General features: G+C 35.5%; 1 protein-coding gene and 1 non-coding gene across 3 annotated transcripts in view; both read left to right on the top strand.

Moving 5' to 3' along the window:
* LOC136027322 (uncharacterized) overlaps positions 1-17364 on the top strand; it is a 49650-nt gene that overhangs the window by 14613 nt on the left and 17673 nt on the right. For both annotated transcript variants that reach the window (XM_065704447.1, XM_065704448.1), the window contains exons 4-5: positions 4684-4832; positions 12119-12313. In XM_065704447.1, coding sequence (XP_065560519.1) covers positions 4684-4832; positions 12119-12313 — 344 coding nt within the window. The remainder of the gene's footprint in view (positions 1-4683; positions 4833-12118; positions 12314-17364) is intronic.
* On the top strand, positions 14543-14614 carry Trnad-guc (transfer RNA aspartic acid (anticodon GUC)). The gene has a single exon. It is a non-coding gene; the product is annotated as a tRNA-Asp (tRNA).

Here is a 17364-nt window from a genome sequence, read left to right on the forward strand (position 1 = left end):
GAGGGGGGATTGTCCCCTCCTCAGTTCCATGGTCTTTACGCTAAAATTGGACTTTTTGTCTCAATTCAAAAACGACTCCTGGAACACAAGGTGGTTCAATTGGAATATGAAGCTTTCTTAAAGTACAAAGAAAAAAAAAATTAAGCATAACAACTTAGGGAAGGCAGTCCCCCTTATGTATGGAGTAGTCTCTGCTCGTTTTAAGTTTTAATGTTGCTCCTTACTTTCAGTTCACTAAACTTTTATTTTTATATTTAGTTTAACCAGAACGGGCTATTTCAGCAAAGATTTCTGAAACATGCATGGCAAGTGATAGCAAATAGTTTCTTTTGAAATCAAAAGGATTATTTCGTAGATAACGCTATTCACCAGATAGCAGGAGGCACTTGTATTGTGCATCGAATTCAACCGCGTTTTTTCAGAGAGTAAGTTTTCAGTTGGATGGCAGCATTATCATAACTGTCAGTATAAGCATAATCGTGCTGCAAAACTAAATAATAATTAAACGTTTTTATTTCTAAAAACGTTTATATCTTTGTAATTAAACGTTTGATACTCAACGTTTTTATTTTCAAGTAGTAGAAACAAGTAGTAGTCAGTTTCAAGTAGTAGTAGTTTCAACTGTCAGTATAAGCATAATCGTGCTGCAAAACTAAATAATAATTAAACGTTTTTATTTCTAAAAACGTTTATATCTTTGTAATTAAACGTTTGATACTCAACGTTTTTATTTTCAAGTAGTAGAAACAAGTAGTAGTCAGTTTCAAGTAGTAGTAGTTTCAACTGTCAGTATAAGCATAATCGTGCTGCAAAACTAAATAATAATTAAACGTTTTTATTTCTAAAAACGTTTATATCTTTGTAATTAAACGTTTGATACTCAACGAAAGTAAAACAGTTCAAAATAGGGATGATACCTTTTTATTGACAACCCTATTTTGAACTGTTTTACTTTCGTCATGGAAAGGCAGTGTGGTCTTCGAAGTTATCTACGTTGATACTCAACGTTTTTATTTTCAAGTAGTAAAAATATTGCTTCGGAACTACTCCTGGTAGCCTTGTTGCTGGATAGTTGTTCTGTTACGTCACAATTTTTATACAATCTAAAAAGGCATCCTTCTGAACAAATTTCTGCGGTGAAGTTTTGACTTTGAAGTTCGTACATAAAATAGACGCTAGATGTACGTTTTAAACGGTGCTTATTCTTTTTATTGTGTCTATTTCCTAGCGTCTTCAAAACAGGCAATGGTTCACTTGATTTGCATGCAAATTTAACTATTTGTACGTTTTAACTGAAGTAAGATGTCTTGTTTTTTTTTCTCGCGTTTTTCTTCATTAGTCTTTTCAGACAAAGCTGGCTAAATGACGTCAAAATGGGTAGCTAATTGGGTTGACTTTACATGGAGTCTTCTTGGCCCAACTCCACTGAGGTAAACACGATTTTTCGTCGATTCTGTTGAAATCACCTCGTCGGTTTCACCGGAGAAAAAGGCGTATGAAAATGCAGTATCAGTATTTTGAATATGCATACAGCATGGATTACGCCTGCCAAATCCATAGCATCTTCAACTATGAATTTAAACTATTCTATTGGGTCGTTCACGATCGAAAATGATAAAAATAAATTCCGTTAAATAAAATTAATATAAGTAGTTGTTTTTCATACTAGAAAAGCTCATACGGATAAAAGCTCAGAATAATATATATAAAAAGAGAAACAAATATAAGAGAATTTACACACATAAAAGAATATTATAGAATAACAACATCTCGATGGGGCATGTATGGGAACGGTTTGATGAGACTTCTACTTATTATCTTCAATTAGAAAATAGGAGAGACACGAAATAAGATACCTCTAGAATAATTGTTGATGTATAAGAAGGACATAAAAATGCCTGACCTTTATCCCCCTAAGGATTTGACATTTCTGCTTCTATGATGTGAAAAGCACCAGCCTTGAAAAACAGAGAACATTACATTTATCTACTGCTGCTGTTACAATTACTGCTACTACTGAGCCTAGTGATATTGGGGTGAAACCTTCAGTGAATGTTGTGAGGTATGCTGAATTAATTCAAAACACACTATGTATGTGCAGGTTGTCCGAAGGGTATTTAAGCAATTTTCGAGATTGTGCTTCGAGTATTTATTTGAAACTTTCATGGCATATCGTGGGGGATGTTGAAATCACTAAAACGCACAATGTTTGTGTTAAGACTATGGCTACTACTACTACTGCTGTAGCTACTACTATAACTGAGACTAAGGACATTAAGAGTAAACTTTCAGGGAATATTTTGGGGGCTGTTGAACTAAATCAAAATATACTATATCGGCCTTAGACCCACTTGTTGTTTCCATATTTATTTCTTTGTTTTGTCATGGCCGGCCAGATCGGATTTAGATCTTATATTATTTTTAAATAAAACTTTTAGTTGATGCTGGGGTGTGCCATTAACAAAATGAAAACACTATTATATGAATACAGGTTGTCAAAAGGGCGTTTCAGCAATCTCAGGAACGGCCGAGGGTATTAAATTTTATTTTTCATAAATTACTAATTATACTGCTACTAATACTGCAACTGCGACTATTTTTGACTGGAACACGTTGTGTTTGTGACTACTTGCAACTACAAAAACTGAGACTGAGACTTTAACTGTTTGTGACTACTTGGAATTGCTATTGCAACTTCATGTGACTTCACTGCTACAACTACTTGTGACTGCAGCCACTTACAACGGTGACAGCAACTTTATTGTGAATGCTTGAAACAGTGGATGTGACTACTTGTGACTATGCTTATCTGTGACTTTTATTACAACTATTGGAACTTCAACTGCGGCTACAAGCAGTTTTGACTACTTGCAACAGAAACTGCTTGCGACTGCTACTTCTGCTACTGCTGCTATCTTTTTGTTAGCAAATGGGTCGGAAAAAACACAACATAGAGATCTCCATGTAATACTAACAAAGCTGCATATAAAACTAACTTCAGGAACTTCTAAGGATAGTTGATTTTATGTCAGGAACTTCTAAGGATATTAATTGAAATTGTCAAGACATGTTGATTGGGAAATTGAGCTAAATCAAGATTCACTATGCTTCCAGGGTTGTCAAAAGGGTGTATCTCAACTATCTCAAGAAAGGCTTAGGTAATTAAGTTGAAACTTGTAGGGTTAGGGGGATAGTTGATTAATATTTGTCCATATTCAAGGTTGTAACACGACGAGGGTTAGAAATGCGTCAGCCCTACAGATTTTCCACCCACAAATTTGAATATTTCACCCGGTATTCATCGCTCCAAAGCATTATAGTACTGCTGTTAAAAGATATAAAACATTCTTTTTTTTAACCAATGAAATACATATTAAGATAAGATATTTATTTCAAAAAGATCACTATCACAAGCCCACAAAGGGCCGAATTCGAACTTTGGAGTCGGCAAATCTTATGATTACACGAAAATGTCGATGAAGACCGGACAGAAATTAATTTAAAAAAATATCCACAAAAGAATTTTCACAAAAGTAGCAAAAGACATTTTAAACGTTTTCTTTTTTTTAACTTTAATAAATCCAAAATGATTATGAATTTCAGGAATCAATATCAGTATATACATTACAGTGTAAACTCACAATTTTTTTTTCAGTAATCTTGGTTATGATTGCGTTTTTCTTTTTTTTTCTTTTTAATATTGTTTAAAATAACAAATACATTGCTTGAAATCGGGATTGTTTTCAGTAAAATGTAAATTATGTTCTGGTCTTTAGAAGTCACGGAGGGCATTAGCCTTACTCCTCTTTGTGGTATTTCTACATGTTTTGAATTTGACGTGACTATTTATTAGAAAAGACAAAGTATATTTAAAGCTAAATAAGGCCATGTACGCAAAAAGAGAATCATATAAACGACATCAGCAATCTCTTCTCTTACAAATTCATATCCATTTCTACCCCAATCTCTACTCTTACAAAAAGAGACATATTTCTAGGTTGCTAAATTGCGATCATTATCACGGTTTTATTTGCGTTTTTGGCGATTCGTCCCCGCGCCCCTTCTAATGGTCCCATATAACCTTAGACTTTGTAGAATAAACTAACATAATCATTGATGAAAACTGATTCAAAAAGATATAAAAAAACGAGGAAAAACAAGGAAACGTGATTCCTTGATTCTTGGTGCATATTATAAAGTAAGAATTTCATCTTTTTTTCTCTCTTTTTTGCATAGCCTAGAGGTATATGACACCAATAGGGGGGCTGGGGATGAATTTTCAAAAACGCGAACAAAATTTTATAGCAATGTCAGAATATGTCTGTTTTTGTTCTAAGATGTCACATTTTTAAAATAACCTTTTCGGTATTTTCATGGTGAAAAAAAACGACATGTCTTCCTTCCTCCCAACAAAATATCTATAGTATCTTGGCCAAATCTCTTTTTGTATTTACAGTTTTTATGTAATTATTAGGTGATCCTTGTAGACCCGCCAAGCCGGTTTCTCTTTGGTGGCGAATGTCTGATTTTTAAGGTAAACGGCGGTGCGGCATGGCTGGCCGCCAATCTTTCTCCGGTGACGTGCCGCCGACTGACATCTGATTTTTCAGTGTGATTTTGTGTTTTGTCATGATTAGCCAGCGTAGTCTCAGAAATTATTTACAGTTTTCATGTAATTATTAGGTGATAAAATATGTCAAAGGCAGAGATTGGTCTACCAGTCGAGTACTGCATTTCCAATAAAGTACTTTGGCAATCCTTATTTGGTCCTTGAAGAAAGTATACATCTGTGTGAGTATGGCATGGGGAGAAAATACAAGGCCGAACCGAAGGTGAGATCAATCAATTTGGAAACTGGGTTTTCCCATTGTTTTGTAGCAAAAAATTTTTTGCTCAATCAAATGTTTTTTCAAAGGCAGTTTGTATGTTAGGGGTCGTCATATAAAATAAATTTTTATAAAATAAATTTTTTGCTGAGCATATAAAATAAATTTTTTGGCTGAGCAAAAAATAGCTATCATATTTGTTAAGTTTTATTGTATAAGAATAAATTTAAAAAAACTTTCCGAAAAGGAAGTTTTTCAAAGAAAAGTAAAGGCCATTTTAAACTTAAAATCTGCAGATAGAAATGCCTGTTAAAATTCAAACTCAGAACGGCCAGAAATTACCGTTAAAGAGTACATGAAACCCGAAACGAACAGTAAATAAATAAAGAATCATAGCAAAAAATATATACAACAAGTAATAATATGAATGAATAAATAAATCTTAAAGCGAGTAATGCTTAAATTGAATATGCAAATCGAGCTTAAAACGAAAAAAAAATATTTTGCTATTGAAGTATAAATATAACCCAAAATAAACAAAATTAAATAAACAATCAACGCATATAGATGCTAATATAAATGAATAATTAAATCTTAAAACGAGTGAAACATAAACTGAATATGCAAATCAAGCTTGAAATGAACAAAAATCACTACAAACAAGAGTTTGGGTATCGCCTCCTTCTCTCACTGTAAAAGTCTAAAATCTACTGCATCATTGGTGCTTTACTGAAGACTATATGCGTCTTGAACAGTCGTGGAAAGTATAAACAAAAATGAAACTGAATATTTGATGTATAATGACATTAATTGTTGAAAATTCCATCAGTTCAAGATTATATTTCACTGTAATTCTATTTTCATTCCTAATGCTATAAGAAGTGGAAAAGAAAATATTGTAATGTAATTCGTTTTCAGTGAAGCGCCAATGACGCAGTAGGCTTTAGATTTTTACTGTTAAGGAAGGGGACAGTACCCAAACTCTTGTTTGTAGTGAAACTATATTCGTCTTGAGCAATTTTAGAAAGTACTAATAAATTAAACTGAGTGTTCGACGTATAATGATACTAATTGCTGAAAACTCATCAGTTCAAAGTTTTACTATAATTTTAATGTTTATTTTCAGTATTCAGTATAAAAGAAAATATTTGTAATATAATTCGTTTTCACTAAAGCGCCAATGATGCAGTAGGTTTTAGACTTTTACAGTGAGAGAAGAAGGCGATACCCAAACTCTTGTTTGTAGTGATTTTTGTTCGTTTCAAGGTTGATTTGCGTATTCAATTTAAGTTTCACTAGTTTTAAAATTTACTTGTTCATATATATTAGTATCTATTGTGTGTTTGTTTTCATTGATTATTTATTTAATTTCTGTTTGTTTTGGGTTTCATTTGTACTTCAATAGCAAAATATATTTTTTCGTTTTTAGCTTGATTGCAAATTCAGTTTAAGCATTACTCGCTTATTTATTTATTATTATCGTTGTATTATTGTTCATATTATTGCTTGTTGTATGTTTTTTTGCTATGATTGTTTATTTAATTTCTGTTCATAGTAATTTCTTGTCATTTTGAGTTTGGATTTTAACAGGTATTTGTATCTGCTGATTTTACGTTTAAAATGGCCGTTACTTTTCTTTGAAAAACTTCTTTTCAGAAAGTTTTTTTTAATTAATTTTTGTTTGTTTTTGATTGCAATTTTTGATTACTCCTTTAAGAATTTCATATGCCCCCAGGACATAACTTACAACGTCGGTCCCCTTGCTCTGGGGGGTTGTGTCGACCCTGGAGTTTTAATACATGATGTTTGAACTCTTTTAACAAAATAATCATCTCAAATTTTTATCTGGTCGGTTTGGTGGAAAATTTGCGTGGAGGCAGAGGGGCTAGTTGTCCTCTGATCTCTTTTGACTCTGAAAAAGTGAACTAGAACTTTTAATTTCCAATCAAATGAGCCCTCTCTGAAGTTTATACGCGTATCCTTTCTGTAAGAACCGTATTTGCCCCCAGTCCCTAACTTGCAACGGCTGCCAACCGTCCCTGGGACGTTGTCGACATCATATTTTTGTTATCTGACCTTTGAACTATTTTTGACAAAATTACTTTTTCAGAATTGTTATCTGATGTAATTGAGGAAAAAAAGAACGAGGGGGTGGAGACTAACTGCCTTTCGATCACTTTTGACTCTTAAAAAGTGAACTAGAACTTTCAATTTCCAATCAAATGAGCACTCTCTGAAGTTTGTACGAGCATCCCTTCCATACGGACCATATATGCCCCCAGAGCATAACTCACAACAACTGTCCCTGGTCCCTAGGGGGGGGGGGGGTCGACAACGGAGTTTTTGCTATCTGATGTTAAAACTATTTTATTTTAGTGGCTGTGTCAAAATTTTTATTGGATGAGTTTGGGGGAAAAAGTGCGAGGGAGGGCTAATTGCCCTTGGATCTCTTTATACTCCTAAAGAGTGAACTAGAACTTTCATTTCCAATCAAATGAGCCTTCTCTCAAGTTTATACGAGCATCCCTTCCATAAGAACCATACATGCTTCCAGGGCATAACTTACAACGCCTGTCCCCGGGCAACGGGGGGTTGTATCGACCCCAGAATTTAAATATATGATGTTTGATCTATTTTTACAAAATGGTTATCTCAAAGTTTCCATTGGATGGGTTTGAGGAAAAAAGGCGTGGATGGGGGGAGTGGCTAGTTGCCCTCCGAACTTTTAATTTCCAATAAAATGAGCCCTCTCTGAAGTTTATACGCGCATCCCTTCTAAAAGAACCATATTTCCCCCCAGAGCATAAATTATAACACCTGCCAACGGGCCCTGTGGGGTTGTGTCGATACCAGATTTCTTGTTATCTGACCTTTGAACTATTTTTGACAAAATGACTATCTCAAATTTTTATCTGATGCATTTGGGGGGAAAGGGGGCATGGAGGGAGGAGGCTAATCGCCCTCCGATAACTTTTGACTCTTAAAAAATGAACTAGAACTTTCAATTTCCAATCAAATGAGCCCTCTCTGAAGTTTATATGAGCATCCCTTCCGTAAAAACCATATATATCCCCAGGGGACAACTTACAACGCCTGACCCTGGGTCCTGGGGGGTTTTGTCGACACGGGAAATTTTGTTATCTGACCCTTGAACTATTTTAAAAAAAATGGCTATCTCAAAATTTGTATCTTCGTTTGGTAGAAAAAGGGCCGTGAGGGGAGGCTAGCTGTTCTCCAATCACCTTTGACTCTTGAAAAGTTAACTTCAATTTTGAATTGTCTCTCAAATGAGCCCTCTCTGAAGTTTATACGAGCATCCCTTCCATAAGAACCATATATGCCCCCAGGGCATAACTTGCAACGCCTGCCCCCGGAACCCTGGGTGCTGTGTCGACACCAGAATTTTTTTTTATCTGACTTGAACTATTTTTGAACAAAATTTCTATCTCTACATTTTTATCTGATGCATGTGGGAAAAAAGCGGGTTCATTCGATTGGAAATTTCCCATCAAATGAGCCGTCTCTGAAGTTTATACGAGCATCCCTTCCATAAGAACCTTATTTGCCCCAGGGTATCACTTACAAAGCCTGCCCCTGGACACTGGGTGGTTCAGCCGACACAGGAAATTTTGTTATCTAACCTTTGAACTATTTTAACAAAATTGCTATATCAAAATTTTTATTTGACGCCCTTAGGGAAAAAAGAGGTTCGGAGGGGGGGGGGACTAGCTGCCCTCTGATCTCTTTTGACTATGAAAAAATGAACTAGAAATCCTAATTTCCATTCAAATGAGCCCTCTCTGAAATTTATAAGAGCATCCTTTCCATAAGAACCATATTTGCCCCCAGGGTATAACTTACAAAACCTGCTCCAGGGTCCTAGGGGTTGTGTCGACACGGGAGTTTTTGTTATATGATCTTTGAACTATTTTTAACAAAATACTATAGAAGAATTTTTATTGGATTTAACTGAAGGAAAGGGCGTAGAGGGCGGGGGGTTAGTTGCCCTCCGATCACTTTTCACTCTTAAAAAGGGCACTAGAAATTTTAATTTCCAATCGAATGAGCCCGCTTTGAAGTTTCTATGACGACCCCTTGCATACAAACAAACTGCCTCGGAAAAAAACAGATAAATAATAAAACATTGGAGCCGTGTGGACTTCACTATAGGCAACACTATAGCGTTGCCTCTGATTTTATGAAGATTGATTTTATCAAGTTAATCTTTTTATTGTTGCTTGACTCATTAAAAATAAGTGAAGGTATCTGAAAAAGTAAAGCCAACTTTCTTTCTGTGTCATCCTACTTGGGCTCAAGTTCCCTAAGTTGACCTAATCATATTTTGGATACATGTTTAATATCTCGACCAGACTCAGGAAGTTGATCTGTTTGATCTATTTAAAACCGGCTTCTAAACAAGAGTCGATCGGTCGACTAATAAAAGTGTTTTGCCAAAAACCGACGCTCGATCTAATAATATTCTTCAAAAAACTCTTCTCAGGTCAGAATTGCAGCTAATTTTTTAAATTCGTCATGAAACGCAAGGTCGCCAATATTCCCATTTGTCAAACACTTCGTGGTAACGAACTGTAAGTAAGAAGCGACCCGGCTCAACAGTAACAGAAACTCTAAAAAATGGAATTTTGATACCGTTTTTTACGCTATAGTTTTTTTTTTTAGTCCTTTCAAAAGAGCTATTTATTTTAATTAAACCGCCTTTGTGATTCTTAAGGAATTGGGAATAGGTATATAGGAATGAGGAATAGGTCATTCTTAAGGAATTGGAACAAAATACGAACTTTAACGTAAAGAGCGAGGTATTGACGAGGGGGCGAACACCCTCACTTACGTAATAATTTCTGTTGGTTTCAAGTTTTAATGTTGCTCCTTACTTTCAGTGGAAAAAAAAACAGTTTTTTTTTTATTTAATTTGCTTAAATAGCTGTCAGAATGTTCAAAAAGTGAACACCTGATTATGCTACTATTATGATCACAAAAAAAAACTTTGAAAAGGGAGTTGTTTTTCAAATCAGCTTTGATAATTAAAAGTGTGACAAATACCATTTTTTAACTTTTCAGGAGAACCAAAAAACGGAAAAAAAAATTTGTGGTCGGCCGTGGTAGCTCTGAAAGATGGGGCTAGTTGAGATAAAGGGAACAAAGCCTAAATCAAGTTGTTATGCTCTTCTCAGTGATTCAGTGTTCCGGAACGCTTAAATTCAAGTATTCGGAGTTAACTCAAAATTATTTCATTTTATGGCGTATGTCTCCTTTTTTCTTGATAAAAAAAGGAGACGGATGTCAGATCCACATGTTACAGCTCCATACAATAATCCTATTCTGTCATTCTGAATCGCAACAAGACCTGATAAAAAGAGACATCACACCAATTAGGGGTTTATATATCTTTTTATACTCGTAACAATAGAAGACAGTTTTGACTTCGTGGGACAGTTTTGACTACACCATTCGATTCCTCGTGCTTAGGTTACCCATGACACATACATGATTCATTTCCGACTAGAATGGCATATGTCGCACTTTTAATTATTTTATTATATTCTTTATTATTTTTAATATTCTTACGACAAAGGAAGCGAAAGAGTTTGCGAATTTCTACGAACGGCAATTGACTGCTTCTACTTTAGATTCTTTAGATTAGTTAGATTCTAATTTAGATTTTACTTTTTAATTAGATAATTTAGATTCTACTTTAGATTAATATATTCATTTACTACAATAGTCGGAGCTAACATAAGCATGTGAATGTTGAAATAAGACAAAGTCAAACAAGGTTAAAGAAAAAAATAAAAAGTAATACAGCAACATCAAAATATAAGTAGCAAATGCTGCTTCAAGGTCAAGAGATAAAAATGAGTCATAAATTGAATTTATGTATGAATAAATGTATATCATTTGTAAGTTGTTCTGATACCTGGTAATTCAGCTGGTTGGTACGGAATGTGGGAGAATAGATCGATATTTCTTGTTTGCTAAGATCTTTTTTCCGAATTTATTTATTATGACGTATGTTCAGAAATTAAGTTCCTTTTTTATATAAAAAAAAGTAAGCAACGAAATTTGTTTACAAAAAATTAACTTTTTGTATACCTTGTTCATAGTTTGTAGTCCCCGGCATTATCAACCATGCGATAACATTTTCTTTCAGCTCTTCATCGCTGTTGAAGCGATTACAACGGGGGAAATTCATTTTGGTTGAAGATAGCCATGAGGGATGAAACCTGAGCTGCAAATGATACCCCTGAAATCAAACGGCAATCGATGTAATGAATGTTTCATCACTTCGTCGTCAGCAAAAGCCAAACCCGAGCAAATCTTAACACCTCGAAAAGCCGTTTTCACACTGTTTTGGAATAGACAAAACTTTTAACGGATTGATTTTTTGCCACAAGAGGAAATATTCAATAAAAAAGTTTATTACGAGACGCTTAAAAAACTTCGCCAAAGGGATGAGTATTGCTCACAAATGGCTTGGTTTTCACCCACGATTGTGGTTTTCACTACACTGCCGTTGTTTTCACTGTACGACTGTGTGGCGACATTCTATGAATATGGTATATAAAAAATCGTGTACCACGCTATGATAAATGCCTTGAAAACCGCGGTAGCTATGTCAAAAAATAGTGTAAGGTTTGCAATTTTTGTAAAATAAATTTCGTTGCTTTATTTGTACTTGTTTCTTTTTATTATTATTAAAAGTAGCTCCATCACGGTTTATCACATTCTCAAAATATTCTGCCCATCTCGCTTTAACTTTTACCTTCTCACTAATTGTGGCCCCGTTCCTATCTTTAACTGAGGCAAGTCAAGATTGACTATTCTATCTTATATTATAAACATGCCAGTACAATATTTTACTATTATGCCGTCTGGCTCCATCTTCCAGATCTTCGACGATTTTATTCATGGTGCACTTCACACCTCCTTAATTCACATTTCAATGCCTTCTCCACTTTCTCTACGTTCTTCTTATTTTCATATGATCTATTACTCAGATAATTTTTGTACAAACCCCTTCTCCTCTCTATTAAACATGAAGCATTTTCACTAATATTCCTAGCTGCGTTTCTAACTTTCTTCCCTAAGACATCAGCGTCTTCAGAGACTCCTGAAAAGTTTCTGGTCCTGGAACTGTTCCTGGAAAATTTTTCTCAAATTCTCATCCTGAACTCTACCAGCGTTATAACTTCCCCGAGTTTATTTTTGACATTCAAGTATTAAATAAAACATTTGTTAAGCTTCATATGCCATTTATTTATGTTTTTTTACAGGCCAAGGTAGTTGAAGGTGCTGAAGTAAAACCCTCTTGTAAATCAAAGAAGCGATCCTGTACGGCAGAGGTCTGCATAAGGAAACTTTTAGTATTTCGGAAGATACATATCCCAGAGAATACAGAATATCAAAGGAATTTGGCCTCGAAAAGAGTAAGAGACATACTGAAAGGCTGGGCTAAGCTTGGGAAAAAAGTGAGTACTTGTATATAACAAAGGCTAAATTTAAGATCAAAAGCAAAGGGTTAAATAGTTAGTACATAAAACAGGCTGAATAAACTTAAAGTTCCTACTACTACCAACAACTCACTGCAGCACCACCCCACCTGAGGCCAACACAGCTATGCACGCTCTTCCTCCATCCTAATCTATTCGAAGTCCCCCTCTCTCACCCTCCCAAAAAGTTACCATTTCCCTTAAATATTTCCTTCCAACCTCCCTTCGCTCCATTTGGGGACGACATGGTTTTTATTTAGCTTTAGATGGTCGAGTGACGAGGACGGTCTTTGGCAATCTGTCATCCTACATCCGAAGAACTTGTCCTAGTCATGCCATGGTTGGCATCAATATATACTTTTTTGTCTTAAAAAATTTAACATTCGTAGGTGGAGGAGCTCCAACTATTTACAATGTATACATTTTTTTCATTAGTTGTTCATATGGGCGTTTTTTTTAAATAATCGGTGGTATAAATTTGGCTAGAACTTTTCAATTTTAGAAACAATATTTCAAGGTTTTTAATTGCTATGTTTTATTTGCAAAAAAAATGTTTTAATTTTAATTGGGTGTTTTTTGTGCGTTCTAAATGTATTAAAGGAATTTCAAAGGTTAAAGTATGTTTTTTAAACATATCTAACAGTTAAAGATTGTTATAAAAACTTATTTGATAGGTTTTTTCCAGAGCAATTCTTTGGATGGGTGTCAAGAGAGAAGTTTTGAATAGATTAGTATGGGAGAAAACCTCACTGCTTGGAGCTCTAGTGTGCTGTTGGTGGTAGTTGTAGGCCTTAACATGGGTTTCATTAAAATTGAAAACAAGTAGCTTCACTAACAGTACAGGTCCACTAACTTCACCGACAGTGCTGCACTTGACACTTCAGCAGAATTACGAAAACAGTATTGAGCAGAATGGGAAAATAAAAATAAAGTTTTTTTTTTTATTTTGCTATTGCAAGTTTATTACACAGAATATAGAAGGAAGGTTTGGATAGGACTTTTGGATGCGTGGGGGGATGTTGTTGATAGAATTAGACCGTATAATACTTCTCTCCATGATTGTAAATTTACCAAATATGTAGGCTATCTGCCAATTCTTCAGTCCGCTTCAACTAATTTTTTGTTCATGTTTCTTATTTGACGTCTACAAAGTTTTAAGCAAAAAAATATTTTCAATTTGATTGTTTATTCCGTCTCTCAGCCTTATGTGAGTGAGTGAGAACAATTTACATACAATTACAGGAACAAATAGACTACATTCTAGGTGAAAATACACATTTTTACTCGGGGACTATATTGCACACGGTATTTTCATGGAGACAGAGCTATTCCTAGGGTGGAAGGAAGGCAACCGGTTCAAATGCCCCGCACGCCGTGGCTTTGGGGGGGGGGGGCTGTGTGGCTGGGGAATTGCCCATTTTGACCCAATTTTACACTTTGGTTTGTTTTTTTCTTATATTTGAGTCGGAAGGGAGTCCTATTTTCTCCGGGCATCCCCAGCCCTAGGAACGGCTCTGCAAAGAGGGATAGGTTTTATCCTAGCTTTAACTAAATAGAGTTGCAAATCAAATAGCAATGGCAATAGACTGCGATTATATTCGAAATGTAATGCTCCAATTATGACCACTACGGTATTTGCTCATAGTATGGTCTTTAAGCTAACATGACACTCAAATTACGACCATAAAAGATATTTGTATCTTTACACGGTCATATTTACAAAAAAAAAACACATATTAGGAGATATAGGAATTTAAATTTGAACACTTTCGTGTTGAATTGGATTTGTTGGAGGATAATGAATGTGATCTTAAATTATGACCCATGGATTCTGCTTTGAAAGATCTGGAGAAGAAAAATTGTCCTATGCAACGTCAATTTTTTTCTGTCGATAATAATTTCTACTTTTTAGCTCCTTTGCATTACCGCAATATTCATCTATAGTACCACATTTGACAAGCAATTCCGATCTCTTTTATAAAATTATGCATTTCTGACCCTTCTTGCTTTTATTGAAGTTTGCTGTTGGTGCCAACCTTGAGTCTGATTTCCTTGAATTGTTTTAATTGTTTGAATTTGAGTCTTCTACTGTTGTTAATTTTTCAGTTCTTTTTTTTTCTTTTCTCTATTTTGTTCCTGGCAATGTGTCACTTTCAAACGTTAAATACTTAGATAACAATTATTGTATGTCACTTTATACTTAGTATGTCCTCGGTAGTATAGTGGTCAGTATCCCCGCCTGTCACGCGGGAGACCGGGGTTCGATTCCCCGCCGGGGAGGATTTTTATTTTGTAGTTAAATGAGAAAGGAAATATCTCGAATTTATTAGGTCGTTTTCTCTATCGTTGGACAAATTAAACGGGTCTAAACACGGTTCTTTTAAAGCAAAAATAAAATCCTAAGAAAAGTATATTATTTCATTATCTTTGCAACTTGTTTGAGAAGATAAACTTATGACTTTTTACGTTAACGTCTTCAAAATAGCTACATGTTAAAAGTGTACTAAGTAAGCATCGGCACTGTTTCTGTTTTTGAGAAAAACAGAAACAGAAAAAAAACAGTTAGAAAAAAAAACAGAACAGAAACAGAAACAGGTCAAACAAAAACAGGTGACCTGTTTCTGTAATCTATTCTGTTTTTTGAAAAAACAGAAAACAGCTGTTTTTTTTAAAAAAACAGCTGTTTTAATAGCTGTTTTTCCTGTTTTTTCCTTACTTCTTCTATTTCTAATAGGAAAGAAAACATCTTCTTGTTAAATCCTTGTAGTCACATACGAAAGATGAGCAACTTCGTGTAATTCAACACACTAGCGTATTTTCAGGGGGGGGGGGCGAAATTTGTCATAAAATGTGTCCAATCGGGTGATACCAACGCTATATTCCTTTCAAGCTTAAATGTCATTTATAATTGACAATTTACCCTAGTTGCTCTTAGACCGTTGCTTTAGCGGTAAACCATTGCTCAAAGCATATACCAACACTATATTCACCGCTTAAAGCACGGATGCTTTCAAGCCGAGGCTACTTAGACCGCTGCTTGCTAATATATACCAGACAGACACAGAGTCATCCCATCTAGCTTATGTCCACCGCTTAAGTTAGAGGCTATTTAAACCGTCGCTATAGCGGTAACCCATTGCTCTAAGCAAATACCAACGCTCTATAACGCTCTATGGTTAGACTATTGCTCAAGTGGTAATAACCCTCCCCTACACACATACCAAGGTGTCTAGGTTCACCGCTTAAAGTACGGATGCCTTCAAGCCGTGGCTTGTTGTACCGCTATTCTAGCGGTAACCCATTGCTCTAAGTAAATACCAACGCTATATTCCTCTTTTATATGGGGTTTCATTGAGCCCATGTTTGCCGCTTAAAGCACGAATCCTTAAAGCCGTCAATGGTTAGACCGTTGCTCAAGCGGTAATAGCCATCCGCTACACATATACCAACAGTAGAGACATTGTCATATGGGGTTCCCATCTAGCCCATGTCCACTGTATAGCGTTCAAGCTTCTCTCTCTTTCTCTATCTCTCTCTTTCGCTCAGATTTACCCCGCCGTGAATTAGCATGAGAGGTTGACTCTAGTTGAGCATTGTGGAGTGACATGCATGAGAGGAAAATTTTCAAGTAGTCAACCCGTAGTCAACGGGTTGACTCTATTTCGGCATTGTCAAGGGACATGCATGCACGGAGAGGTGTAGCATAAATGGGAGACAGTCACAACGGCAATCAAAGGGGTAAAATTAACCTTGACTGGGTTGCCCACTTAATTGGACAATCGGTCTTAGCTTTTTTCTACAATTGGCCATGACTTTGACTTTTCCCACAACTATTCCGTTTCTGTTTAAATTCAAAAATCAACGGTATCATGGTATCATGCCCGCTAGATGTGCGTTTCGGTACGGTAGGTACGGGTAGGTATCATGCGTTTCGGTATCATGCCCGCTAGATAGCGCGGCATTTGAAAAAAAAAAAAACAGAAAACAGATAAAAAAAAAATAGAAACGAAAAAAAACAGATGCAAAAAAAAAAACAGAACAGAAACAGAAACAGGTAAAACAAAAACAGGTAGCCTGTTTCTGTTTTCTGTTCTGTTTTTGTAAAAACAGAAACAGGCAGAAACAGGCAAGAAAAAACAGAAACAGAAAACAGAAACAGTGCCGATGCATAGTACTAAGTAAGGAAAAAGACAAAATTAATAAGACATTTTAATAAGTGATTAAAATTGTCTTTTGTCGAATAAGACAAAAGACATTTTAATAAGTTCGTTTCAGGTTTATTTTTGACCGTTGGTTCCCTGGCTAGTTTCTGCTGAGTGATCAGAATAAATTCATGTACAATACGGAAATGTCTCACCTCCCCTTCTCTCTCTCTCTCTCTCTCTCTCTCTCTCTCTCTCTCTCTCTCTCTCTCTCTCTCTCTCTCTCTCTCTCTCTCTCTCTCTCTCTCTCTCTCTCTCTCTCCCTCTCTCCCTCTCTCCCTCCCTCTCTCTCTCTCTATCTATCTATCTATCTATGATTTAGCGTTTGAATAGCATTTGCATTTTTTTTTGTTGTTGGGTGGTAGTTAGTTGTCAGTTGTACTTGGGATCCTCGCTCATTTTTGTGCATCGTGTGATAGGAGAAAGCTAAATAAAAGCTCCAGAGAGCTTATTTCACGTGAGGGGGGTAGTTGTATTTTGTTTTCCCGCTATAGCTTTTCATTTATTTCAGTCCCAAGATATTCCTGAAAAGTAATGCAGCATGATATAGGATTAGAAAAGTTTTTGCTGAGACTATTACTGAAACGAATGTTTTTTTGTGATTTTATATATTTTCATAGAGGGAATTTTCCTTCCTCTCTGTATAAAGACATAGCCCCCGGACAAATTCTTAAGGTTATCGAAGTATTTAGTCAATCTTGTTAGAAACATTAGGACAAATGTTTGTTAGGCCAACAGATTTGTTAGAAACAAATGAAATTTGTGAGACAAAACAAGACACGACACATTCAGAGAACACATGCTGTCTCAAAGACAACAAAAAAAGCA

Source organism: Artemia franciscana, chromosome 5 (genome assembly GCF_032884065.1).
Source record: "Artemia franciscana chromosome 5, ASM3288406v1, whole genome shotgun sequence".
NCBI lineage: Eukaryota > Metazoa > Arthropoda > Branchiopoda > Anostraca > Artemiidae > Artemia > Artemia franciscana.